The 27,801-nt window shown below is 36.0% G+C and overlaps 1 protein-coding gene across 1 annotated transcript; it reads left to right on the top strand.

Moving 5' to 3' along the window:
• Positions 1-2: 2 nt before the first annotated feature.
• NAA35 (N-alpha-acetyltransferase 35, NatC auxiliary subunit) lies at positions 3-27,523 on the top strand. Its single transcript, XM_007429249.3, has 23 exons — positions 3-138; positions 672-805; positions 1,900-1,933; positions 4,582-4,696; positions 5,892-5,966; positions 7,920-8,087; positions 8,971-9,037; positions 10,270-10,313; positions 12,323-12,373; positions 12,778-12,861; positions 13,770-13,884; positions 15,388-15,566; positions 15,962-16,021; positions 16,100-16,206; positions 16,755-16,821; positions 19,207-19,305; positions 20,009-20,187; positions 22,842-22,978; positions 23,914-23,981; positions 24,471-24,611; positions 25,055-25,177; positions 26,519-26,599; positions 27,117-27,523. The coding sequence occupies exons 2-23, from the start codon at positions 682-684 to the stop codon at positions 27,174-27,176; spliced, it is 2,178 nt and encodes a 725-aa protein (XP_007429311.1). The 5' UTR covers positions 3-138; positions 672-681; the 3' UTR covers positions 27,177-27,523.
• The last annotated feature ends 278 nt before the right edge of the window (positions 27,524-27,801 follow it).

The raw sequence follows: 27,801 nt of genomic DNA, 5'->3' as shown, positions 1-27,801 counted from the left end.
GAGTCCCCTCATCCGGGGTTCGTAAGCGCAGGCGCAGTAGCTGTGCTTCTGCCTGCGCCGCGGCTGTGTGGTTTGTGCCTGGGAGGAGAAGGGGAAGTAAATTATCTCAGCCGCCTGGGCAGGGGCTCCGAGGACCGGGTAAGACACGTCCCCCTCTCTTCTCCCCCCCCCGCCCGCGTCACGCGCTGCCGGCTGCGGAGATAGCAGTTGCGGGGCTGAGAAGCAGCATTCCAGTGCCGCCACTACCGCCCGCGGGCGGCAGGTGAGAGGCCCGGATAGATCTCCCTAGACTGAGTTTGCTGAGGAATCCTTCCTTGCTGTCTCTGGGATCTAGGGATACTATGCCAGTGACCTGGCTGGTTGGGGTTTAGTGGCGCATAGACAAAGAGGCTTGTCCCAACTAGCCTCGCCCACTCCTAGCATGGCGACAGGCTTTAGAACTTGATTCAGTCTCATTACTAGATCGGAGGAACTACACCGTATATTCAAACTCCCAGGCGCTGCTCTCTGGATACACTGAATCGCAAACGAGTCAAACAGGTTGTGTTGACCCAGCTGGTGGGGGTCAGTCTGTTGTATAAACCCAGAAAATTGTGTTAATCGTATCAATCATTTGGCTAGTACTGCTAACGTTTAGATGCTAAGTTTTTAATGTCCCAACTTCTGTGCAGGTTTAAGGTCATGGTTATGAAGGCTTCAGTAGAAGATGATGATTCAGGATGGGAGATGAATATAGCTGAGAAGATGGAAAAGAGTAACACAAGCTGGATAGACATTACCCAAGATTTTGAAAATTGCTGTAAAGGTAAGTCATGCTGAACGGGGGTTAGATAATGTCTGTAAACACAGACAGGAATTGTGAGTTAGTAGCATCAGAAAATTTGCAGTATCAGACCTCATATATAACCAATAGACCAATGTTTCTCAACCGTGGCAACTTTACAATGTATGTGCTTCAACTCAGAATTCCCCAGCCAGCATGCTGGCTGGGAAATTTTGGGAGTTGTAGTCCACACATTGTAAAGTTGCCAAGGTTGAGAAGTACTGCACTAGACTTTTCTGGAGAGGATTGAGTGGCATTACTTGAAAGCATCAAACAGTTTCTGATTGCTCTAAAGGGGAGTTGCCATAAATCATTACTGAAGTAACTACTAAGTTCACCAGCTCACTAAAAGACTCGTGGATTGCTTCAGGTGACACAACCTTTCATGCCTTATGTGTCTCCCTTCTCCACAACTAGTATCATAGCATCTGTGCAATAAAAATGAAATTTGAATATTTTCCCACTTCTCAAACTTCCCAGGTTCCCCCCCCCCCTGGGAATTTTGTCCTAGTGACTCAACATTTCTAGAGCACGTCTTTTCAGAGCCTTCACTTTGTTCCTGAGGCCCATCCCAACATTCTAAGCAGGTGTTCAAGTGACATAGAAATTTGGAGGACAAAGGAGATAATTCCCAGTTTGTTTTCATAAATTGCTCTCTAAATGGGGGGGGTTGTGCCTTTGAGTCAGTGTTGACTCTTGGCGGCTGCCTGGACGAGTCCCTGCGGTTTTCTTGGCAACATTTTTTGAAAGTGGTTTGTCATTGCCTTCTTCCTAGGACTGAGAGAGAGTGACTTGGCCCAAGATCACCCAGTTGGCTTTGTGCCTAAGGGAGGACAGTCTCCCAATTTCTAGTCTGGTGCCTTAACCACTATACCAAACTGGCTCTCCTAACCTGTTTGGGCTTCCTAATATCTACAACATGTTTAAATAATGCAAAAGTAGACTTCTGGTAGGCTGTGCTGAAGTTTGGGTACATACGTATCGTTTGGCAGTGTGAGTTTATTTTTGATTACCTGATGTATATTATATAAAGTATCTGAAGAGCTTTCTGAATTCATTTGCAATTCTTTTTTTAGAATTGAAGTTAGGAGAGTTGCTTCATGACAAACTGTGAGTTTATACTTTTTATATATATTCAGATGTCAAATGAATGCTTGGTAGATCTTTTCCTCATTTCAGTAGTATGTACTAATATCACCTTGGGTATAAACAATGTATGTTGTAATATGGACAAACAATTACAATTTGTATTACTGTGAAAACAGAGTCTTACATATTCAACTGGACTTAAATTTTATATAAAGATGTTTGGAATTAGGCAGTATTCTCTAATGATTTATTTTGATAACAGATTGTTTGGAGAAAAATTATCTGTTAAAGCTTGAAATATAATTTTTACACAATGTCCTATGTTTCTATGATGAAAAAATATTTAATTGGATTTAAGTTCAGCAATTTTGGATGGTGTGTTTTAGGAACTCAACACAATTGCATCATGTTATTTTTTATTTTAATCTATTGGTCATTTAAACTACTTGGGTTTTGTAGTGAACTAGACAACCCTGTGACCTGTTGGGTCATCCTTTGACCAGAATGAACATTAAATTTTAGGCTGAGCATATTTTTTTTACCCCATGCTGGGTGGTCCTGTGATCATCTAAAAAGAGTATATATCATAAATAGAAAAATAATTGTAGTAGCAAACAAACTTCAATAATAAGTCAATAGTTACTTACCTAAAGAGATCAACAGAGTGACCATAGGCAGGTAAAAAAGCAGTGGGAGCAGGAGCAACTTCCGACTTCCTGCTGACTTCCGCATTGACTTTGTGCTGGCAGGGAGCGTCAGAAATCATGATCACATTACCATGGGGATGCTGAACAACCACAACTTTGCGAATTAAAGTGGTCTGAACATTGTGGAAATTTAATTCCACAGAAGTAATGGGTCCCAGATTTTTTATGCATTCTTTAAGTTAGCAAATTTTAGAATACTTTAGAATACTTTATTGGCCAAGTATGATTAGACACACAAGGAATTTGACTTCGGTGCAAAGAGCTGTCAGTGTGTTTGCATAGCATCAAGAAATAAAGAATAATATAAAATAATAATAATAATGTTATACTAAAACTATGGAGTCAGAAGAGGAGAATTAGAGGAAGAATACTGCGGCTATTGACTAATATTCATTTTTTAAAAGGAGAAGCTATTATCTAGCATATATTCACATTTAACAGAGCATTATCAGTCACGTCTTAACAGTCATATCTTATCATGCAATGTCAGTCAATATGTCATGCTGCATTAATTAGGTGTTCAGCAGAGCAGTGGCACAAGGGAAAAAACTGTTCCAGTGTCTAGATTTTTTAACTTACGGTGCTCTGTAGCGCCGTCCTGAGGGAAGAAGTTGAAACAATTTATGTCCAGGATGAGAAGGATCTGCAGATATCTTCTCTGCCCTCCTTTTGACCCTCACAGTATACAGATCCTCTATAGAAGGCAGGCGGATTGCAATTATTCTTTCTGCAGACTTAACTATCTGTTGGAGTCTGTATCTGTCCTGTTCGGTTACTGAGTCGAACCAGACAGTTATAGAGGAACAGATAACAGACTCAATGGTTCCTCTGTAAAACTGTACCAAAAGCTCCTGAGGTAATTTAAACTTCCTAAGTTGACGCAGGAAGAACTTCCTTTGTTGTGCCTTTTTGATGATGGTTCTGATGTTAAGCGTCCACTTCAGGTCTTGGGAGATTATAGAGCCCAAGAACTTGAAGGACTCTACTACTGATACTGGGCTGTTGAATATAGTAAGGAGAAGTAAGGTACCTTGATTCAAAAATGGTTGCAGTATAATGCACTGTTTGGGCTAACTTGAGGGTACAAACAGACAAATGCAATGAGAGTTTTAGTAGTATACAGATTTCATTGAACTAGTCGGCATTAGATTTTCATATGAATCCTTGTTGAGGCAACACTGGCAGTTATCATTGGTGTTAATGGCGTTGAGTTTTTTGTTGAATTGAAAAATGTACTTCTTGGTTTAGGATATGCGTGCTAGAAGTTACAGAAAGAATTATGAACGTACTTTGTTAAATTCAGTCATGACTAACTTATCCAGTTAATTTCAGTGAGTCTTTTCTAAGTATTATTGTATTTGTATCCAAATCAGGGTGCTATTTAGTGCTATTAAAAATGATTTTTTAATGAAGGTGGATAGGTATGCTTAATGTTGAGCTTAGAGAGAGATTATTTGCCCTAAGTAGAATAATCAGTCAACTTTTCTCTCACTCTCTATATTCTAGTACTCACAAAATTAAGAGTATGGTCAGTAACAAATAGAAGGGAGGTACATTTCAAAATGCTACTGGATCAATGTTGAAACTAGCTAAATATATAATGTATGCATGTGGTGCTGACCACAGTGTTAGCAATCCATAATGTATTTGGGTCTGATTTTCTGGTTTCTTACTATAAAAATTGTAAAAGTAGATGAAGATGAAAATTACGGAAAAGAAAATAATATTCAAGCTCTGCATCTCATACTTACTTAGATTTGTTTGTTTTTCACTGAAAATGGCTTATATTCATTAGTAATTTTTCACATTCCCCATTTCTACTTGCTTAAGAGTACATTCTGGATGTACTTTTTAAGATGGATACTTAAGTTTGCATGATATTTATAAACTCTATAAGCATTAAAAAAATTGTTTAAGTTGTTAATACAAACTTAGTTTTTTCTCTTTTCTAAACATCCTTAGCTTTGGTCTGTTTGAAGCCATGTCTGCTATTGAAATGATGGATCCTAAGATGGATGCTGGTATGATTGGAAACCAAGTTAATCGAAAAGTTCTTAACTTTGAACAAGCTATCAAGGTTGGTTTTAGTGTCAACTGTTTAATGAGTCATAAAAATAATTCATTGTTGAATGAATGCAAATATTTTAAGAAATGTGAAATTTCTTGTATTGAGTGTAAGGAAGAGATGACAGACTTTAAGTTGACCTTCTTTTTCCTCCTAATACTAGATCAAAGATCCATCAATTGGAATAGTAGGCAAATGACAAACAATTAAAATTTAAAAACAGGCCACTTCTGAGAACATGTTCAATTTAAGAATTCAGGAACAAAAACTAAGGTATATTGTAGCAGTTATTGCTGAACAATTATGAGTTGATTTGCTAATTTATAGCAAATCATGCAGATTGAAACTCAATCCTAATTAAACAATTTGTTTCTTGTATCATAATCATCTTAAAAACACCCAATCAAATAATTCTGTTGAGGGCTGATAATATTTATATTTATTATATAAATTGTATCCTGCAAAATAAATAGACTCAAGGTAGCTTACAGTATTCTCAAAAGAAAAACAATGAGAGCTTTTATTAAAATTTGAATTACTATAATAAAGAGTGCTGTGAATTAAAAATTAAGTAAAAACTAGAAAAGCCTGCTAAAATATTAGATCTGGAAAGCTAGGCAAAGAAGTATAGCTTTTGTCACCTTCCTAAATATGAGAGGCGAGGGAGCCATCTAGGCTTGGGTGGCAAGCTAGTCCAAAAACCTGGGGTAGCCACAGAAGAGTCTTGTTTCCTTCCTCCTACTCTTCTAACTTCCCGGAGGGTGGGAATCTGAAACTCTCTTCCTAAGTTGAGTACATAAAACAGGCAGATTCTACTTGAACATGATTCTGAAGATACCCTGGACCCAAGCTATATAGGATTTGTTTGCAGCGTTGCTTAAACAGTTCTCACCTGTCAGGCAGTGGGCTTCTATGTTCTTCAGTAGCTATAGTTGCTGAATCTTTGAAGGCAGGCTCAAGTCAAATGTTTTGCAGTAACCCAACCTGGAGGTAATGAGGACATGAATTACTGTGACCGGAGCCCTCGGCCCCAAAACTGGGTGCAAATGGCACATAGACAAAGCTGAGGAAAGTCTCCCCTATAGATGCCATCTGCTGTATAACTGGTCCCAACTGGTCATTGCAACAGTGATTAGAAATATTTCCTCATTGTTTTATTTTCACTCATTAGTAATGGAAACTCATTTTTTCCCTTACTCTTTTAAAGGATGGGACCATTAAGGTTAAAGACTTATCCTTGCCTGAATTGATAGGAATAATGGACACTTGCTTTTGTTGCTTGGTAAGAATATAATGTTTTTAATGTTGCCTGAGTGGAAATAGTTTCTTTCCTTAAGGCTTTAAAGTGGGTTTTAGATTAATAAAAGTAAACTGAAGTAGTTTGTACCCTTAGTTCTTACTGGAATATTTTAGTTCTGAATAAATCCAATGTATTTAGTCATTTTTAAGGTTGTAACTCTAAAAAATAAGTTAGAGAGTAGATCCTTTTAAAGATAATGGGATTACATAAACTTCATTGTGCATGAAAATTAAGTTGGTGCATTTTCTTGAAACAAATAATTTCTAAAGACACTATTGTGTTTGGATAATTATAACTTTAATAAAATGGAATTTATATTTTGAACTTATAAAAACTTTTCTTCCCTATACACCTTTATACATATTAACAGTACAGTGGTACCTCTAGTTACGAATGCCCCTCCTTATGAATTTTTCGAGATATGACCAGCTCCGGCCCCAAAAATTTACCTCGACTTGCGAACCCGCCTCGACTTATGAACCAGATCCACGGCCATTTTCCGCCCTTTCCACGTGGTCCGTGGCCATTTTTCTGCCCGTGCCACGTGGTCCGTGGCCATTTTCTGCCCGTGCCACGTGGTCCGCGGCCATTTTCCGGCCCGTGCCACATGGTCTGCGGCCATTTTCCGCCCGTGCCACGTGGTCTGCGGCCATTTTCCGCCTGTTCCACGTGGTCTGCGGCCATTTTCCCGCCCGTTCCACGTGGTCCGCGGCCATTTTCCGCCCGTTCCACGTGGTCCACGGCCATTTCCCCGCCCGTTCCACGTGGTCTGCGGCCGTTTTTCCACCCGTTCCGCGTGGTCTGCGGCCGTTTTTCCGCCCTGCCGCGTGGTCCACGGCCATTTTCCGTCCCTGACACGTGGTCTGCGGCCATTTTTCTGCCCCTGACACGTGGTCTGCTGCCATTTTTCCGCCCTGCCACGTGGTCCGCAGACGCCGGAACGGATTAACGGTAATTACATTGAACCTTATGGGAAAATTTGCCTCATGTTGCGACCAATTCAAGTTGCAACCAGAGTCACGGAACGGATTAAATTCATAACTCGAGGTTCCACTGTATAGGGGCTACCAGTTTCCTTCCTTCCTTCCTTCCTTCCTTCCTTCCTTCCTTCCTTCCTTCCGTCCGTCCTAGGGGGCCAGGAAGCATAGTCATATATCAGTACAGCCCATGAATGAAATTTAAATTTCAGGGCACAATAGGCTACAATACTCTGGACAGAAATAGGATGGGATTTATCTGAAGTTTTTTTGCTCTCAGATAATGGCCCATGTTAAAAATGCCCTGGCTAGAGTAGTATTCTGATGGCTGTACTACAGCACTGTACCATAGCATCACCAACCACTTGGCTCTAATGAAGATAAATGGGGTCTGGTTAGATACTCTGGGGGCAATTTTCTGGTGTAACTACAGTGACCATAGTTCTTTATTATAAAGGACAGTCCTCTATTTCAGAATGCTGTCCTTTAGATTTAATTTAATTATTTATTTTCTTGGTTTTGCTCTTTTTTTCTTGGTAAGGCAAAGTTACAAACATAAACAATTAATTTTTTTTATCCTTATGAACCTCTTTCAGATTTGCCCCTTTTTCAGGTTTGTCTTCATTTTTTCCAAGAAAATATGGTCACTGTAGGTGTAATCATGATCATAGCCACTTTCTTAGATATATGTATAGGATAGTTAAGTAGATGTGTGATGTAAAATTCAGTGCAGAGAGTTTTTGAATTATTTATACCAGGAGTATATAAAATATTCCAGGCTCAAATTGGCATTTTCAAGAGTTTTGTGTGTACAGCAAAGCAACTCATCTTTTAAACTTTTGTTCCATGCTCGGGACAAAACAAGATTTAATTCCAAGTTGTTTCAAATATTCTGATGCCCCTCAAATGGCTTCTGTGATTGGCTTGAATTTCCTTATCATGTACTCAATATTTTCAGATAACATGGCTAGAAGGCCATTCCTTGGCACAGACAGTATTTACCTGCCTGTACATTCATAATCCTGATTTTATTGAGGATCCTGCTATGAAGGCATTTGCACTAGGCATCCTAAAAATTTGTGATATTGCTAGAGAAAAAGTAAACAAAGCTGCAGTATTTGAAGAGGTGAGTTTTTTCTTCACTTGATGTTTTTCCCCTTTAATAGTAAATAAAATTCCATTCTCTCTAGCTGTAATTGGCTATTCTTCCAGTTTTTATCCATTCTTTCTTGCATATGCTACTTTTTTTAGTATCTTAGTCTTTTTTCTTATAGTATACTCTTTCTCAGGATATTGGGTTTTTTTTTATATTTTATTTGCTTTATATGCTTCCAGGTTTAACTTACAGTTCAAGATACACTTTCTGGAACATCCCCTCCCATAGTTGTAGGGTAGCTTACGTGTATAAATGCAGAACTCTCCATTCCTTCATGCTTGACATATCCCTGATTCTTGTACTGAGCACTGCCCTTACTCAGTTGGAAGTGTTTCATATAATCTAAAATACCAATAAAACAATATATATATTGTAATTATGAACAAATCAATAAAGTAAGAAAGGCTTTGTGGCTAAACCAATTAAATCTCTCCTTCAGTTGAAGAATGAGATCAGATATAAACAAGGTTTCTTGTAATGTTTGGATTAGGGAAATGCAGTTCATTTAAACTATAGTTTAATAAGTTAAGCCTGAAATCACTAATAAAGCTTCCTGTTTCATCAATATTATACTATATTATTTAGGAAACTATATACATAAAATGTGCTATTGAGCAAATCATACAGAAGTTGGAATAGTCTTAATTCCTAAAACTTTGATGGAATAACAAATGTTAAAACCTATGTTGTCTTCCAACTGTCCTGTGAGTGTTTTCTGAAAATACCTAGTGTACAATTGCAGGCTGACCTGTTTCTTGCAGAAATGTTGTGAAACAAGTTGCTACTTGTGGCAAGTATGCCTTGACTGCAGAACTCTTCCCTCCCTCCCTCCCCCCGCCCCTTTTGTGTTTAGGAAGATTTTCAGTCCATGACATACGGATTTAAAATGGCAAACAGTGTGACGGATCTTCGAGTTACAGGTAAACCTTAAATTCATTGTCTCTTTTCTTGGAGAATATAGCCATTTGTTAGTTTGAGAGAATAAAGTCTAAGTTATACATACTGTTATTTGCATCAGGATTTGAGAATAGCTAGGTATGCATAGATAAGTGTTGCAAGATTTTGCTTGTATTCAGGTGATCTTTGCTTGTTGGCCTTCTATAATAAGGCATAAGTATTTATTATATCTAAAGTTAACTCATCTGTTCTGAGTGAGCCTCTCAAGCCACAGTGTGGAAATTTGGTTTGTAAGAAATTGTGTTGTATCAAACCATAGCATGTTGAACTGAGAAGTATACTACTGCACCATAAGGAGCATTGGTGGTGCTTGATCATGTGAATCATTTCCATTCTCTAAACCAAGTCTTCATTGATTATATTTGAATACACGAGTGGTGTCAGTAAGCATGGTTGGAGGTGTATTGACTTCTAGTCGAAACCTAAACCAAGGACTTAGGTTTAGAAGTCATCTTTAGGCTAAGGCCATTTGAACACAGGCATAAAACTATTATAGAAGGAACTGACCTAGCCAATGGACTTCATAGATATTTACAGTACAAAGAAACAAAAGAAGAATGTGAAGGGACACATTATAAGATCTCTCTGTCAGAAATCTTCATAGAGATATTGAACGGGTTTCAAAGTATTATTACAAATCGTAAGATTCTAAAGCAAAAGTAATAATCATGCATACACTCTGAAGTAGGGATAGAAACTGAAGTTGAACATCCAAGTTCTTAACTTGTATAGAGAGAGACAAAGAGACTTAGGAGCACACTGAAAACCAAAGTCAGTTTAGTGCAAATTCCTGACCACATCTATTAGAGGTTTTTCTGAAGCAAAAGTTATTTTTATCTGTATCTTATAGTTGACTATCTTCTGTACTATTTTAGTAGAAATACATTCCTCATCTTTGGTAGATGACTAAAAGTAATACTGCCTCCTCTCCTTTCTGAAAAGTTTTCTAGATTGCTTTGGGGCCCAAAGGCATGCTAGAAAGAATAGGGGCAGAGTTTAACACAGCTGGAAATCAGACAGCTGCTGCTTTGCCAAAATACATGGTGCCTTTCTTTTAAAAAAAAGTAGTAAAGAATCAGATTTCCAAGAGTCTTGGAAAATACCAAGATGTGTTGGTTCTGTTCCCAGACTTTTGTACATAACTGATTCTTTTCAAATAGCATTCATACAGCTGAACTGAGTAATTTTTTTCCAGGTATGCTAAAGGATGTTGAAGATGATCTGCAACGGCGAGTTAAGGTATTTTTGTTGGCTATTTCGTAAGTTAGATTTATAAGGCTATTTCTGGTATAATGAATATGGGCAAATCATAGTCCAAAAATACAGTACTAGTATTTAGGCTGCATAAAGGACAGAATTAATAAAACTTTTTACTCTGCTGAGGTTCTTCTTAGCATCTGTTTTTCTTAGTTGCAGGGTCCACTTGTTTTGTGCTCAGTCACCTAATTCTTACAGTGTAGCTTCTCACTGCAGGATGCCACAGGGGAGGTGGTTTTTCAGGCAGCTTGTCACAGATTGGGGCTGAGAGGTAGTGACTGGCCCAAGGTCACCCAGCTGACTTATATGGCTAAAGGAGTACCTGGTTCTCCCTGCTCCCAGTCCAGCACTTTAACCATGCTGGCTCTCTAAAACTTTTCTCGATAGGTAGATAAAAATGCCAAATCCAGTCTAAACATCTGGCTGACTGTGCGACCAACAATAATACATGTTATAATGTTTATTAGCCTGTTATCTGCTTGTGCTTGAGTATGCGACATACATATTCTCTCACAATAGAAACCACATTTCATAAGCCTGCCATATTCCATTTGACACCTAATAATTATAATTATTGGCTGAGTTGCCGTTAGTAAAATAACCTTGAAACTTCTGAATCCAAGTCTGCTGAGTATTCTTAAAGAATGTAAAATAAAGTCTTCACATGCTGTATAATATATTCAGTACAGATATAGATATTGATAATGGCAAGAATTGAGATCTTGGTAGTCCTTTGGCTTTTACATTGTTAATTTTTATGATCTTGTCCCAAGATATAAAACTCTTGTTTTTAACTGCAATTTATTTTTGAATGACTTTATCAGATAGGGATGAATATAAGATGATTGTAACAAAATCCTTTTTTTAGATTAATCAACTTAATAAAAGCCTTTTAACTGGGTTTTGTTTACTTTTTTATATATAACCAGCCTTTGCTGTGGTTCCTTTCCATTTTTATCTTCAGAGCCAGTTTGGTGCAGTGGCTCAGGCACCAGGCTAGAAACCAGGAGACCATTAGCTCTAGTCCTGCCTTTGGCATGAAGCCAGCTGGGTGATTTTGACCAGTCTCCCTCTCTCAGCTCTAGGAAGGAAGCAATGGCAAAGTACTTCTGAAATCTTCCCAAGAAAACCACAGGGACTAGTCCAGGCAGTTGCCAGGAGTCAACACTGACTCAAAGGCATACACAAACAAAAAAACACCCTGTAACTTTAGTTAAATTGAACAAGAGTTAGTAGGGCTGAATTACTAATGATACATACTTAAAATTCATATAGTTTACTTTTGTGCTGACTTGTAAAAATACAAAAATTTTCTGGAGCACTCTTTAGGTTTTCTAGATATGATCAGGCTAAAAGAGATGGTGTAGCCATTTTTGTTCACTTTTCTGTACAGAAGAGTGGTCTTAATCATGTAGAGGGGAGCTTTGATCACCATCACTTCAAGTGCAGTTCATTGCAGAGACTTGGTCTACAAATACAGCATTTCAGTGCGAGTGTAAATCAAGCCAAAATATTGGGGCTAGGAAAGGGTATCTAGAATGAAGAAGCATATGGAGGCCAAGTATTCTTGGTATGTATTTGTCAAACTTTTGCCATCTATGCATTCATTTTAATATAAAAATTGAGTCTTCTGCTTTAGATGTGAATAGGTGAGATACACACTTCATAAGTACTTTGATTCTGATTCCATAAGTGAATGGGAATTTAAACCAAGGTCTTTGCAGACCAAGCCTGCATTCTGCCTAGATTTCCCTGGCTTGTCTCTCAGTAAGACTTATCAAAGCAGAATATATCTTAGATTTCTTCTAAGGTGTTTATAATATAGAACATTTTACCTATTTATTACAGAAAGATGATGTTTGTGTAATAAATAGGTAAAATGTTCTATATTATAAACATTTGATAATGTTTATATGACACTGGGCTATGAAGTTGATACAGTACTTCATTAGCACTGTACCATTAAATTGTTCTAATGCTTTTTATTTTAGAGCACTCGAAGCCGACAAGGAGAAGAGAGAGATCCAGAAGTGGAACTTGAAGTAAGGAAGCTTGCATGCTATGCAAGGTTACATAAAAAGCATCCTAAGCTTTAAAAAATGGATATATACTAAAAGACTAATTGGTTAGAATCATAAGATTGCTTGGGGTGGGGGGGCTGTTTGTTTTGGTCTTGATTTTAGCAGGACTTTAATTGTGCATTACTTTTAGTGGTGATCATGCACTTTCGACGTATTGAAGGTGCAATTTTAAAAATTGTATTCTTATACATACTGTTGTTATTTTCAACTAATCCAAAAGGGAATTTATTTTTTTAAAAATGTTTCAGTGTTCAGAATTACAAAACAACTTCTGTATATATGAATAGTGAACATAGCTCACACTTCAAACCTTCTGTTTTATAAAAATTTTAAATGTATTAATTTTGAAATTGATTTTACAATAGCATCAGCAGTGCTTTGCAGTATTCAGCAGAGTGAAGTTTACTCGGATATTACTGACTGTACTAATAGCCTTTACCAAGAAAGAGGTATGATTAACTGAATATTATTAAACATATGTTAGCTGCAACAAATTGTTTTAGATGTTCATGTCAAATTGTTATGTAGAGCTCCCACATTTAGAAACTACCATATATAATTGTGGATAAGTCAAGCATTTTAGGTGCCAAAATACACTCAAAAAATTGAGTTTGGCTTATCCACAGATGGGCTTATCCATGAGTATATACAGTTATACTTTTTAAAAGTACCAGCATATCCTGTATATTCGTGTATACATAAGTGTCCATAAGTGGATAAGCAGACCCTTGAATTAACCAAAATACCATAAAAAATGTGCCATCTGCAGATAAGCCAATTATGAAAATTAAAACAGGAAAATTTTGAGGGTCAGCTTATCCACTGGTGGTGCATTATTCACAGCATTTTGGTTACATAATTGAGGGTCAGTTTATTGATTGCAAAGTGCAAAACTACAAGGAAATATCTGAAATTCAAAATTGTGGGCACCAGTGCACACTCTTGCATGTTAATGTCAGTGCTCTTATCATGGCTGAAATCTCATGGGATCTCAAGCTGACATTGTTTGAAATTTCAGTGTTTTTGCTTAATATTGTTCATTTTAACTGTTTTTTTTATTTTGAAGTGGGCAGAGTTCTTAGAGGAATGTGGGGCCATGTTGCCACTCCCTGTTAAGCTATTGTTTTATCTTACAATAATCAAGTCTGTAAGATTGGTTTTAAATTTTTATAGCTGAGATGCATCTTTAGATTCAACATGCATAAGCAAGGATATGATACAATATAATATGGTACTATAATATGTTATATTACACTGTACTTGCACTGACTTCCTTGTACTTTTCTTTTATTTCTATAAAAGAAATAGTAAATAGTTTTATTATTATACATAAGCTTTTAAAATTGCTTCTGAATAGACTAGTGCAGTTGCAGAAGCTCAGAAACTGATGACTCAGGCTGCTGATTTGCTTTCTGCTATTCACAACTTAATACATCATGGTATTCAGGCTCAGAATGATACAACAAAAGGAGGTAAGCAGTTACCTTTGGGAATGTTCTCTTGCTGTTGCTGGGGAAGAGGGTTACTTTGCTAAAATTCAAATATTCAAGAGCCCCAAATGAGTCTCTTGTCATAGTCTTTTTATTTAACCTTATCAAGACAGGGATCATCTCTTGTTTTGCCTGATGCTTGCAGCTATCATCGCAATGTTGGTAAAGTCTCAGAAAATATTTCTTAAGCTGACTTTGAGCTTCCCATGATATAACTTCCTTTTAACTTTTCTACCTCAGTTAGGCATTCTTCCTGAGACACTTAAAACTTTCCATTAGTACTGGGAGGTACATCAGGTCTGAGTCTCTAGAAATAGAAATATTTGGTAGTGTGTTTTTTCCTGTTGGAAGAGGATTCTCATTTTTGTGTTTCATTGTGTTTCAATGAGATCAGCTGTAGTATTCTTAAATATTTTAGCAAAATCCAGATTGTCCATGAGCCATTCTTTCTTCCTTTCCCACTGAGGACCCTCATTACAGTATTTTCAATTCATTCTCTGTTCTCCTTTGCAGGATAAGTTCAGATTTCTAGCTTTCTGTCATTGTGATTTATTCATTATTTTAGATACAATATATTTAAAAGTTTGGTAGCACTAACTTAGGCCAGTTTGTTCCCAGCACTCAGCTGTTGTCCTTTTTCAACCCAAGAGTTTTGTTCTTTTATTTAATGGATTAAGTAGGTGGAGGTATAGCTAAAATTCATTGATAGCCTTTGATAGAAGATTCAAATATGGGAAAGTGTATTTGATTTCCATGCAAACACTTTTTTCTTGCTGATTACCATATCCAAATGAGTAGAGCATGGCAGAATTTTGAGAAGAGAACAAGTGACTGGAAATAGCCATTTTTCATGTTAGCACTGCATGTGTAGTTAAGATACTGGAAAGTTCCCATGCTTGACAGCATAATGTTTCCATAGTACTTTCAAGAGATGTTATTTAATGTTATTTGAGATTTATAAAGAGCATCTCTTCTCCAATTTTTTCTCTACAAAATAAAAACCCTGCAAAATGGTAAGATTGGGGGAGAGAGAGTGACTGATCCAAAATTACCCATTGAGCTTCCATGACTGAGGGTAGAACTGAAACTGGGTTTCCCCTAGTTAACAGTTTATTACAGTTTGGCAAATATATTCAGACTTTACAAAGCACTGGTATTGGTGTGTGATTTTCAGAACCTCACTTGTCTTGCGATTGATCCATATGCACAATAAATTCTTTAGACAACAGTGTTTTCCTTCGGAGAAAAACAGTGCGAAAATCTATGATCATATTTTATTTTGCTTCCTTATTATTACCTATGTTGTACTTGCATGCTTTGCTATTCAATAAATTTTGATTAAATTAATCTAAAGTTGCTTAAGTGACAAAACTGATATTTTGAAAGTTGTTCATCAATTGATAAACTGTTCCTTGATCAGCTAACTATTGTATAATAGAGCACTTAAAAGAAGATCCATAACTGAATTCTTTATTATTTTTTTAGATCATCCTATAATGATGGGCTTTGAGCCACTAGTTAATCAGAGATTGCTTCCGCCAACTTTTCCTCGATATGCAAAAATTATTAAAAGAGAAGAAATGGTTAACTATTTTTCAAAACTTATAGAACGAATCAAAACTGTATGCGAAGTCATCAATTTAACCAATTTGCATTGCATACTAGTAAGTATTAATGCTTTTAACATATTATTAATTGGGAAACAAAGGCATCCTCTTTGAATAATTCCAAGGGCTTTCTCATGAATGTTTTCAGACTTAAAAAAAAATTCTAATTTCTTGTTTCATATGTTAGTTTAAAAAAATAGAAAACATAAAGAGCAAAGAAATTTTAAAAAATAAACAGCTAGTGAAAGAATATTGAGACAGAATTCTGAGTTTACTTTTTATAATTACTCTCAACTAAGTGTCTCAAATGTCCTGTTGTGGAAGGGGTGGGGAGCTCCCTTCTGCTGATGGAAGAAGTTACATATCCAAATGGGAACATTGGACTTCATCTTTATACAATATACCTTTTGCAAAATGATAACCGTGGTTTTCTTACTCTGTTTATAACTTAGGATTTTTTCTGTGAATTTAGTGAACAGTCACCTTGTGTTCTTTCAAGATCACTGTTACAGGCAAGTTGGAAATAATACAATAAAAGTTTGAAGATATGTTCATAGCCATGTAAAGTAATGAAGATATATTTGTTTCAGACAACTTTTCTTGTTGACAATAAAAAAGTGTTTGGTACTCACCTTATGCAAGACATGGTAAAAGATGCCCTAAGATCTTTCGTCAGTCCTCCAGTACTTTCACCTAAGTGAGTAGCAAAATCTATTTGGGGTATTAATTTACATATTTATAGTATCTCCCAATATTTAAGAAACAGGTGTTGATAAAGTCACTTCTATTTAAAAATAGACTTCTCTGTAAATTAAAAAAAACTGAACATTGTTAAGGAAGAAAAAGTGTCTGGGAGTTGATATGGCATAACCATAGTTGGGAACCCAAGTCAAGTGTTTCTCCTAGGGATAGAAGCAAGCAGTTGTTTTATTCATGAGCTATACTTTTAAAAAAGCCTCCAAGGATTGGAGAGCTATTGATGTGATAACATCAAGGGAGATGACCCAAAATTTTCAGTTGTTTTTTTGTAAATATTGGGGGGGGGGGTCGTTGAGGATTCTGAAGGTGCGAAGAATCCCATCATTTAAGATTAGTAGTCTTATGCCAGACTTCGGCAGTGAAATATGGATATGCTTTGAGGGCCATAAAAAATAATTGGGGGGGGGCTTGGGTTGCCCACCTCGACTTTAGGACAATGTATATCTTTGATTTTCACTCAAAATAATTTCACTCATTTTCTTTTAGATGTTGTCTTTATAACAATCACCAAGCTAAGGACTATATTGACTCCTTTGTCACACACTGTGTTCGAGTGAGTATTGATTGTATTATGAAATATAAATGCATTTATTTAAATACTTAAATACAGTAAGAATAAAGGGTAAATTTTCAAAACGTATAAATGTTTTAAAGTTGGACTGTTCCTTTTTTTTTTTTTAACCTGTTCAAACATGTCCGATTCTTGGAGACTGCCTGGACAAATCCCTTCAGTTTTTTTTACAAGGTTTTTCAGAAGTAGTTTGCCATTGCCTCCTTCCTAGGGCTGAAGGAAAGTGACTGGCCCAAGGTCACCCAGTTGGCTTTGCGTCTAGGTGGGATTAGAACTCACAGTCTCCTGGTTTCTAGCCTGATGCCTTAACCACTATACCAAGCTGGCTCTCGGACTGTTCCAAAGTCAACTACCTATTTGAATTTGACAAATATTACGTTACTTTGGAGAAAATATTTATAAAATAACACCTTGTAAAATGGCAAAGGAAGTAATATAGAGGATCCTGCTAGGGTTATGTACAAAATGTTTCATTTTGAAACTTGTTTGTTATGAAATTTCACAAAGGATCCCATTCCAAGTGCACAACAGCCCATTTGCACACTTAAAGTGGCATTTCACTGAATTTTGTGCTTGAAATATTTCAAAATGAAACAGTTTCCAGATGCCCAGTCCTGTGATTCTCCCCTTATCTTTCTAAATTTCTCAGCTGTAATGCTGTAAGATACTTTCACAGAGCAGTAGGAAGTGATGAGAAATTATTGAAGGAATATTTTGCCCTCCAGAAGGAGGAGCACATTCATTGTACATAGATAGGAAAACATTGGAGTAAGATGCAATTGATATTTTGGTTTTATCAATAATCCCTAGGGCAGAGATCATGGAAAAGTCTTTAATTTTGGTATGGTATTGAGAAGAAAACATATACACATAGGAAATGTATATAATAACAACCACAGAATAGGGTAACTCCTTTATTATGACTGATTTTGTTTCATGTGAAAAAATCATTTTTATTTAAAAGTCTGATGTGTTTGTATTGAGTCAATCCTGCCCGCCCATCCCTATAATCTTCAGTATTTGGCAGTAATCTGCCCATACCTCTTTAAAGCACATTGTCTAATGCTTCCAAGATAGAGATAATTACTGTATTTGAACTATACAGTCAAAAATGTGCCACACCAAATATGACTTTAGTTAGAAGCAATAGGGACTTCTCCCTTTGACTCCTAATTATCATAAGATAATTGGTATTATATTTAATAGTTAACTAATTTATATTTGATAGCTAGCTAATTTACCAGAGTTCAAATTACCTGCCACTCCTTCAGTGTATTTATTATTAATATATTTTTATAAAGCCCAGCTTGAAGTAACTCTTGGTGGTTTACAAAATTAAACAACAGATCAGTAATCAAACCAAGAGCATTGACATTCACCAACACATGAAATATACATGATCACCGCATCATCAGATAATATAGCAGCTTCAACCCCCAAGTGCTCATTCAAAAGATTGTCTTAACTGCCTTGTGAGAAACTAGTAAGGAGGACTCCAGGCCCCAGTCCTAGGAGCACAGTATTCAAAGCATGGGACAATCACAGAGATGGACTGACTTTAGGCCCATGTCCCTCTGTATTCTTACAGAAATGGGACCCTGAGCATCCTCTGCATGAGTGTACTTACTGGGCAGATTCCACCTGGAGGAGGTTTTGATACACTGGAATCAAACCATATAGGTCTTTACAGATTAAAATCAGCACTTTGAATTGGACTCAGAAGCCTATTGGCAGCCAACTATTGGAGAACAGCTATTGTAGTGGCTTTATGGCTCTCACATGTAAGCATCCTGGTGGCTGCATTTTGTATCAAGTGTGGTTTCCAAGTTGTTTTCAAAGGCATTCCCAAGTAGAGCACATAGCAGTAATCCAGATGCATGGTTGTAAGGTCAACCAGGTGGGTTAATGTTGGCAAGGCTTTCTGGTTTGGATAGGGCCACAACTGGCACACCAGCCAGAACTGGGCAAAGGGCTCTCAGACCACAGCTCCCATTTACTCTTCTAGCAGGAGTCATGAATTCAAGACACACACACCCGCCCCCAGTGGGTCAAAAAAAGATCTCATTTTTGAGTGGAAGGATAACCACATCCAGACCATTTCAGAACTAAGTGTTTTTGGACAAACAGAACTCCCTCTTGCTGGGATTCGGTTCCTTTCTACCCATTCCAATCCTCATAGCCTGCAGAAAGCAGGTTAGAACTTTCCCAACATCTCAGAAGTCAGAAGTGAGCTAAGAACTCAGATTGATTTCATATTTATTATCACATCAAAGTATGCTGATACTACTACAACATTGTTCTTAAGATCTGCAGTGTAAATAAAGTCTAAAACTTTGAAATCTGACATCAACTTAATCTTTTTTTCAGCCATTTTGTAGTTTGATTCAGATTCATGGGCACAATAGAGCTCGACAGAGAGATAAACTTGGCCATATTCTTGAAGAATTTGCTACTTTGCAAGATGAGGTAATATAAGGAGGCATCAAACAGTTTATAAAATCATGAAAATGGCTTTGTATTTTTTCTCTAGTTGATTTGGCTGTAGAGGAATATTTAAAGGTACATTTAGCATCTGTTGAGAAACTGGGAACTTTAGGAACAGTTTGTAATGCTCAAGCAGCTTGCTGTTGTTCTCCATGCTTCCTAGATGCCATACATGTTATTTGTCCTCTTTCCATTGCCCTTTCAAAAAAAGGGTGAATATCTAGGAATATTGGATTTAAGGAAAACCTTAAATTTGGGGAAATTCGCTTTTTCTTTGTAACTAATCATGCTATATTTATTAATAACATTAGACAACATATCAGTCTGTTTATTAAAAAAGGCACATATTACCATATACTGGAGCATTAAATGCTAGAATATCTAATGTGTTTCAAAGGTGAAAAGAATTTATTATATGACACAAAATTCTAGGATGTGATATCACATGGGGGACAAAGTGCTCAGCATCAGGCAATATATTACACCTAAATTAAGTAAAACTATTTTGATCATCACATGTTATCACATACATTTGTGTTATTTCTCTTTGTATGAAAATACAGTTGTTTTGCATCAAACTTTCAGTTTGGGGTTTAAAATATAAATGCAGATATAAATACTGAATTTTGTTAGTATGATCTCAGCACTTGTGGTTGCTTTGAGCTGAATATTGTTTTTTCATTAGGCAGAGAAAGTGGATGCAGCTCTTCACAGTATGCTCTTAAAACAAGAACCCCAAAGGCAGCATTTGGCCTGCTTGGGAACTTGGGTCCTATACCATAATCTTCGCATTATGATACAGTATCTTCTCAGTGGGTTTGAACTGGAGCTATACAGTATGCATGAATATTATTACATATATTGGTAAGAGAAATAAATTTACTTGCAGACTAGGAGGGTGTACTATTCTGACCCTACTCTAAATATAATATAGATAGTGAAACATACATGTATCTAATGGATTTCTTACATAAAATTGCATCAGTGTTGCCCCATTGATCATGATTTGGCACAGATTCCATAGATGTCTGTTGCCCATATTTAAAGACATATTCAGTTTTTTTTATACTTGATTGAGTCTGTTGTTTTTTGTCCAAATGTCACGCAAAACTAATGAACTCTGCATTGCTTAGCTATTTTTAGTTATAGTGATTATATATTCCTTTACCTAAAATGCTACTGATCTCCTTGTTTTGTATGCCTGTACTTTCCTTTTCTTTTAAGAACAGTTAGTCTTAAAGCTTTGGTAACTGGAACAGCCAATATAGACTTCACTGGGTGTGAAACTAAGAGTCATCAGACATAGTCATATGAAAAAGTAAGTATGTGCCGTATATTGTTTTTCTTTTTTAACATATGTGGACATACAAATATTTTATTTTCATTCAAACAGTATAGAAAGATAAAGGTGATGTAATTGAACAAAAAATAAAGCTATGGAAAATTGACTTTGAAATCATTTATTCAACAAAAAATTAACAGATATGCCATTTTCTTCTCTGGAAAAAGTAAGTACATCCTTGGCTGCAACACCTGGTATTTCCCCCTTTGGCCAAAACAACCTTAAGTAGGCATTCCAGAATTCTCCATTTCCTTTTTTTCAGCCATCCCTTGGTGGAGTTACTAGAATGTTTAGAGTCACTGTCATATTGTAAGGTCCAGTTTCTTTTAAGCTTCAGTCTTCTGGCAGATGGTCTCCCATTATCCTCAGGCACCCTCTGGTACAAAGAATAATTCATAGTGGATTCTGTGATGGTGAGCTGCCCAGGCCCTGTTGCAGCAAAGCAGCCCCAAACCATAACATTTCCACCACTATGCTTTACAGTTGGTATCAGGTTCTTCTGGCAAAATGCTGTATTTTCACCAAACGTGTCTTCTGATACCGTGGCCAGATCTCCTTATCTTTGCGTCTTTTGTCCAGAGCACATTGTTCCAGAAGTTCTGGTCTTTGCCTAGGTGTTAATGAGAAAACTTGCCCTGATGTTCTTTCTGGACAGCAAAGGTTTCCTCCTGGCATACCTCCCACATAGATCTAATTTGTGCAGCTCCTTTCTAATGGTAGATTCACACAGTTTGACGTCAGTAGTGGTGGGAGCTACCTGTAGGTCATGTGATGAAATTCTGGGGTTCTTAGAGGCTTTTTTCAGCTTCTTGCATTCTGCTTTTGGGCTGAACCTGCTGGGATGGCCTGGCTTGGGCAAGTTGGCAGTTGTTTGAAATCTCCACTTGTAGATGATTTTCTGGACAGTGAAATTATTGATGTCCAGTTGTTTGGCAGCCTTTAAAATCCCTTCCCAGTCTCATAGGCATCAATACCTTTCTGAAGACTCCAGAGAGCTCTTTCAATCTAGGCATGGTGATACCACATACTTCAACAACAAAGAGCAAATCAAACTAAATATCTGAGGGTTCAGTAAGACAGGTTTCTTCTAGATCCTCTTTAATAATGTTCTAATCATTTGCACCTGATCTGGTGCACATGATTCTAATTTTAGGTATGTGAGGTAGTGATAAATGTAGGGGTGTACTTACTTTTTCCACATGTGAAATTTGCATTTATGTTCATCTAAATTACACAAATGGACTACAAGATGTAAATGGTGCATGATATTTGTTATATTACATCCTCTTTATCAGTATTGTTGAAATGAAGATCAGATATCTTTATGTTGAAATATGTTGAAAAAGTCAAACATTTCAGTTACTTTTTCACTTGACTGTAGCTGAAAGACTCTCAGTTCTTGCCCCATAATTTATTCAATGCTTCATGCAATGGGAGCCCTTATACTGAACAGCGCTAGCAAAGTTCTGACAGTACACCTAGTGCTGTTCCTCCATTAATATCCTTTCTCAGATTGTTGATATATTGATTTCGGTCATAAACTTTGATGTTCCTAGTTATTTTTCAATATTTTGAAAATTAAATTTGGACTTAATTTCAATTGATAACCTATTAAAAATGTTAATGTAACACAGGCTTGTGACTCTTGTAATGAGTTTACTTGAAGAACTTCACGCAAGAAAGTATTCTCTCCCCTTAGCACCTACCTGCACCACTGGAAAACTGCTTTGAGGGTGATGGAGACCTCTAAAATAGATGGATGGAGCATGGGGAGAAAAAATGGGGCTAGTCTTATAATAAACTAAAGTTGACAAAGAGAACCTTTCTCCAGAATCTTACTGTCTTTATGTTAATTTTAGTAAGATCAGCACTATTGCATTTGGCTGATCAGTTTTCTTTCTTCCATTCTATGCTTTGGAAAAAAAAAAAAAGGACAGTTTTAGTGAAGCAGACATTCTTTTAATGATAGCTGGTATATAATTTGATTCAGTAAAGGTTCTATACATTTAAATTATACAGTTGTCTACAAATACCATGTATGATTTTTATTTTAGTTTATCAATTCATTTGAAAATGAACAATTTTCTCAAATAGTTACCTTCCTTTTTTTTACTTAAAGTCTCACTTAAATCAAAAGTTAGTAAAAGTCCTAAATTAGGTACTCTTTCTACATTAGGTACCTTTCTGAATTTCTGTATGCATGGCTAATGTCAACACTCAGTCGTGCTGATAGTTCTCAGATGGCTGAAGAAAGAATAATGGAAGAACAACAGAAAGGCCGGAGTAATAAAAAAACAAAGAAAAAGAAAAAAGGTATATTTTTGAGAGAGATCTTGCAACTTCTTTATTGTTTTGCCTGGGGTTCTTTTATGACATGTAAACTTGATGGTTGCCTTTCTTATGTTCAGCTACAAGTAGCCATCAAAATCTAAATTATATATGTTTTGCCAAGTAAGCAGTTTCATTAACTCCAATCTCATTCTTCAATAAAAATCTATATTTGACTATTTGGAATTGGAATATTAGGGAGAAAAAAAGGTCATATAGTTGGATTTTTTTAACTAAGTTTATTTTACAATATTAATTTGTTCTTGCTGCTATCCACAATCTCTCAGCAGTTAAAAATAGCCTTATGGCAATCAACCATACATTAAAGTATGATAAAATACCCATAGTATAAACATTGTAAAATAAATTATTAAGCAACAATAATGACAGTGGAATATAATCTTAATTCCTTATTGTGTTGTTGAACAAATATGGAAGTTTGAGCTTCTCTTTCCACTAATTGCATTTTCCCATTGAATAAATGTTCCAGTGTTTTTCCAGTTAGGCTTAATTGTTTAGCCAAATTCTTAGGTGCATCAGGGATTTCATAACTCATTTGTCATCCCAATTTAGCTCACTTTTATCATTAAAAGAAAAAAGTAGGTCTCCCCCCAGTTGTGTACTCTTAGTAGGTTACAACTCAAGTGGCCTGTAAGCCTGAGTAAAATAAACAAAAAATACTTTTCAATTATTACCATTTGTTGCAACCCAGCTGTACATTAAAAAGTGGCCTTTTTTAGGGAAGGTTTAGCATGTGTGTCTCATAATATAGATTCGGTTGTAGAATCAGTGCAAATTTTGCAGAATAACTGGTATCACCTCTGAGAACTGCCTCATTTTTCAGATTTATGGGTTTTAAAAAATATTTCAGAAATTAGCACAGCTTTATGATAAAGTCTTTCTTTGCATGAAATTTACAGCTCGTCCTCTGAGCAGAGAGATTACCATGAGCCAAGCCTATCAAAATATGTGTGCTGGGATGTACAAGGTGATGTATTATACATTATATCAATTCAATAAGTTAAATAATCTTTTAAAAAATTAAATGTTTGTAAAGGGCATAAACACTTTGAATTGGACCTGGTAATTTAATTGGTAACCAATGCAGCAAGCAAAGCATTGATGTTAAACTGCTAAACCTCGTATCCGTTAGCAGCTGGGCTACCACATTTTGGACCATCTACAGTTTTTGAGTACGTTTCAGTAGTATAGTCATGTGGTGATCATAGTATGAATTGCTGTTGTAAGAGCTAGTTTAATACCAGTAGTACAGTTGTGAACTACATTTCATGAGGGAATCGCTAGGATGGAATGTCAAGAGTCATATGCAATTGTATGGGGTCAGTAATATTTTTGTTTTATAAACCATTTTTCCAATTATTTGTAACTAGTATATACATATATTAACATTTCTATTGCTGCTATTATAACAAGCAGATCTCTCATTCTGCTGCTTTTACTTTGCATTTTCCTGAAGACCATGATTGCTTTTGACATGGATGGTAAAGTGAGAAAACCGAAATTTGAACTCGATAGTGAACAAGTTCGATATGAACATCGGTTTGCCCCATTCAACAGTGTCATCACACCACCACCTGTACACTACTTGCAATTCAAGGTGAATCATAGTTACATTAGAGCCATGTTATAGGTTATTTGTATGCTTTACTTTAATAATTTAAAAAAAAAACAATTATTCACAAATGTCAGTATTTTCATCTTCTTAACGAGCAATTGTTCTCAGTGGTATATATTTCTTTTCCTTGGAATGAAGGCAGGAAACAGTAGTTTACATCAAGTCACATCTTTTAAAATATGAAATAGCATTTCCCATGCTATTTTACTGGTGTTGAAAAGTATGATAATTTGTTAGTCTTACAGTACCACAAGTGAATAAATCATTGCTTACTTGATTATAAAATTATGTATGAAATAATGAGTAAAATAGTTCTGCTTCTGTGTGCTGTCTCTTTGCACCAAACCACAACGTATTTTTAAATAACTTCTATAAAGATTTTTTATTGCTGCAATTTTAAGGGATACTTATTATTTAATGTTTAGGAAATGTCTGATCTAAACAAATACAATCCTCCTCCTCAATCTTCTGATCTCTACATGGCTGCTAGCAAACACTTCCAGCAAGCTAAAATGATACTGGAGAATATCTCTAACCCAGATCATGAGGTAAAAATCCGACTATAGAACAGGGAGAATAAATTATTGCAAAATGCAGGCGGGGCGAAGCTTACATGGGGATTTGAAGATTAGATTATAAATGTAATGGGATATGTTTTGACAAAGAATTATTCCTACTAAATGCATTAAAAACTAGCACCTATGACATTCTTATTATTCTTAAGACCAGAGATAGATTGGAAGCTATCTATTTTTCATGTCTTTTTTCTATTCTTTACTTTATCTCACATTTTCTTTTTCCTTTTCTTATAATTTGTATTTTTCATTTTCTTCTTCATTTCTAACTTTTAACCTTATAATTTTAAAACTTTAATAAAATATTATAAAAAAAAAACTTGCTTATGATACTCAAACGCTACTGAACAGAGGTATATGCAGACTGTCTACCTAATTCTGCTAGCATAAACTCTTAGTATCAAATGTGCCATTGTCCTTAAATATCTGAAGTTTTTGGAGACTGCTTGATATTTTATGATGGAACTGGATTTTTCTATATTATTCTTGAGTTAACAAATGAAGGGCCTAATGATTGAAGTGCCCTTTTTTATGTATGAATGAAGGATGGCTGTTTTCATCTAAATCACAAATAAAAGTCTTAAAACACTATTCTAATATTAACTAGAGGTTTATAGAATGGTAATTTTGCTGGTGTTAAAGTTCAGCACTGGGTCTCTTTAGATATTCTCCGTATAGTGGCAGTTTCTGTACATTCTTCAAGATTTTTAAAAACTTATTATCCTAAAGAAGAAAAATCAATTCAACGGCATTAATAATGTAATATAATTTCAGAATCGATCATGATAAAGAAAAAATTAAAAAGGAAAAAGAGATAAATGGCCAGGCAAATTGTTATACATAGAACAACCCCTCCCCAGATTTGAAATTCTAGTTCTTAAGGTGTTTGTTGCTTTACCTCCTATTTCTTTCCTGTCTGTTAATTAGACAGGAATCTGCTCTGCATCCCCTTCTTTGTAACTTTTTTTGTGATTTGGTTAAAAAGAACCAGAGAATCTGTTCATCTAGTATGGAAAGCAGAATATCTTTTAAAAGACATTGACAACAATCTAGCAGCGTTTTGCGTGCTTAACCAGGCTGCTTCGATATACCCTGGAATATTGTCAATATTTGAAAAGCCCATCACTGTGCTTATTACTTATAATACCTTAGAACAATATTTTTTGTAAAGTGTATTTGTTAGTATATAACTGGGTTAATAAATAAATCATTATAGAGAACTAAATATAAAAACTGCAAGCAGTATTAAGTGTTCACTGCAACTGGTCTTTTAACTATATGCAGATAATATGAAACTTGACTGTCTCTGTCTAGGTCAATCGAATTCTTAAAGTTGCTAAACCGAATATTGTGGTAATGAAGTTGCTGGCAGGAGGTCACAAAAAGGATTCTAAGGTAAGCAAAGTGCAGCTAAGTTAACATGAAAACAAACTGAAGTGTGTCAAATGGGGGCAGTCATATTGAACTGTATCCAGCAGAAACCTGATGCATCTGTAGTGGAGGTTTGGGGCTGACCAGAGACAAATTTGGGATGTATGATGTGGGAGAAAATAAGCAAGTGGTCTCTTGCATGAGCAGCACTATATAATACTAAAGTACCCACTGCAAAGGTATCAGAGCTACAAGTGCATGTCTGATTCAGGTACTAGGTTACATGTGATGATGTAAAGTTATGTTAATGGAATGCATTTCTATAATTACAAACAATAACTGAAGAGTATATGTTTATTCAGGAGAATGCTTCATAGAATTTAGTACCTTAAATTTCATAATATCTGGCTATCAAGCATCTTCCCCCTGCCTTTTGGAATTTTTCTTTTATACTTGATAGTTTAAAAATCCAGGTGGAACGATAGAATTCTTGAGAAGGTATTTTAAATGGACACTAATATATATATATTTATTATTCTAGGTTCCTCCAGAATTTGATTTTTCTCCTCATAGATACTTCCCAGTAGTGAAACTTGTTTGAAAAGAAAGGTTTAGGGGAACAGATGGATTATAATTTGTGTAATAAAGCTGCCTTGGAGAGACTCCTTTATGCTGTGCTGAAAAGGGACAGAAAACTCTTGGTCAAAAGTACTGTTATCAGGAGCAACTTCATTCAGCCCTAACAGCTGGAATACCTGCTGTTTTAAAATGGTATGTGTAATGTTCTTCTACTGGAGCTGATTTTATAACTACATTGTTGAAGCAGTATATGTTTTGATTTTATTGTAGATTTATCTATAAATCATTTTTATGAATGGTGTTGGAACATTTCATAACATGCTTGACCACTCTGAAAATACAATGCAATAAAGGAAGCTGTTCTGTTTTGATATGCATTAGAATTCACTTCTAAGAAAACAAATATGCTGGTCCTGCTGCATGTTTCTGTGGGAGCCTCTGATCAAATTTGGTTAGCTTGCAAATACTAAAGTTTCACCCATAGAGTTTGGCTAGCTGTTACTTCTGATTATCATGCTATTGGGCCAAAAAAAAAAAAACCTTTCAAAAGAAACTGTCAGTTTTTGTTTCATGCTCTGGCCCTTGATAGATTCTATTTATATATTCTTGAGTAACACTGGAAGGATTCTACACCTCTTCACTCTTTG

This window comes from Python bivittatus, unplaced genomic scaffold, assembly GCF_059951505.1.
Source record: "Python bivittatus isolate LINGU-HERP-01145 unplaced genomic scaffold, Pbiv_v1 ctg000850_np1212, whole genome shotgun sequence".
Taxonomy (NCBI): domain Eukaryota; kingdom Metazoa; phylum Chordata; class Lepidosauria; order Squamata; family Pythonidae; genus Python; species Python bivittatus.
This window is presented reverse-complemented; position numbering and strand designations above follow the sequence as displayed.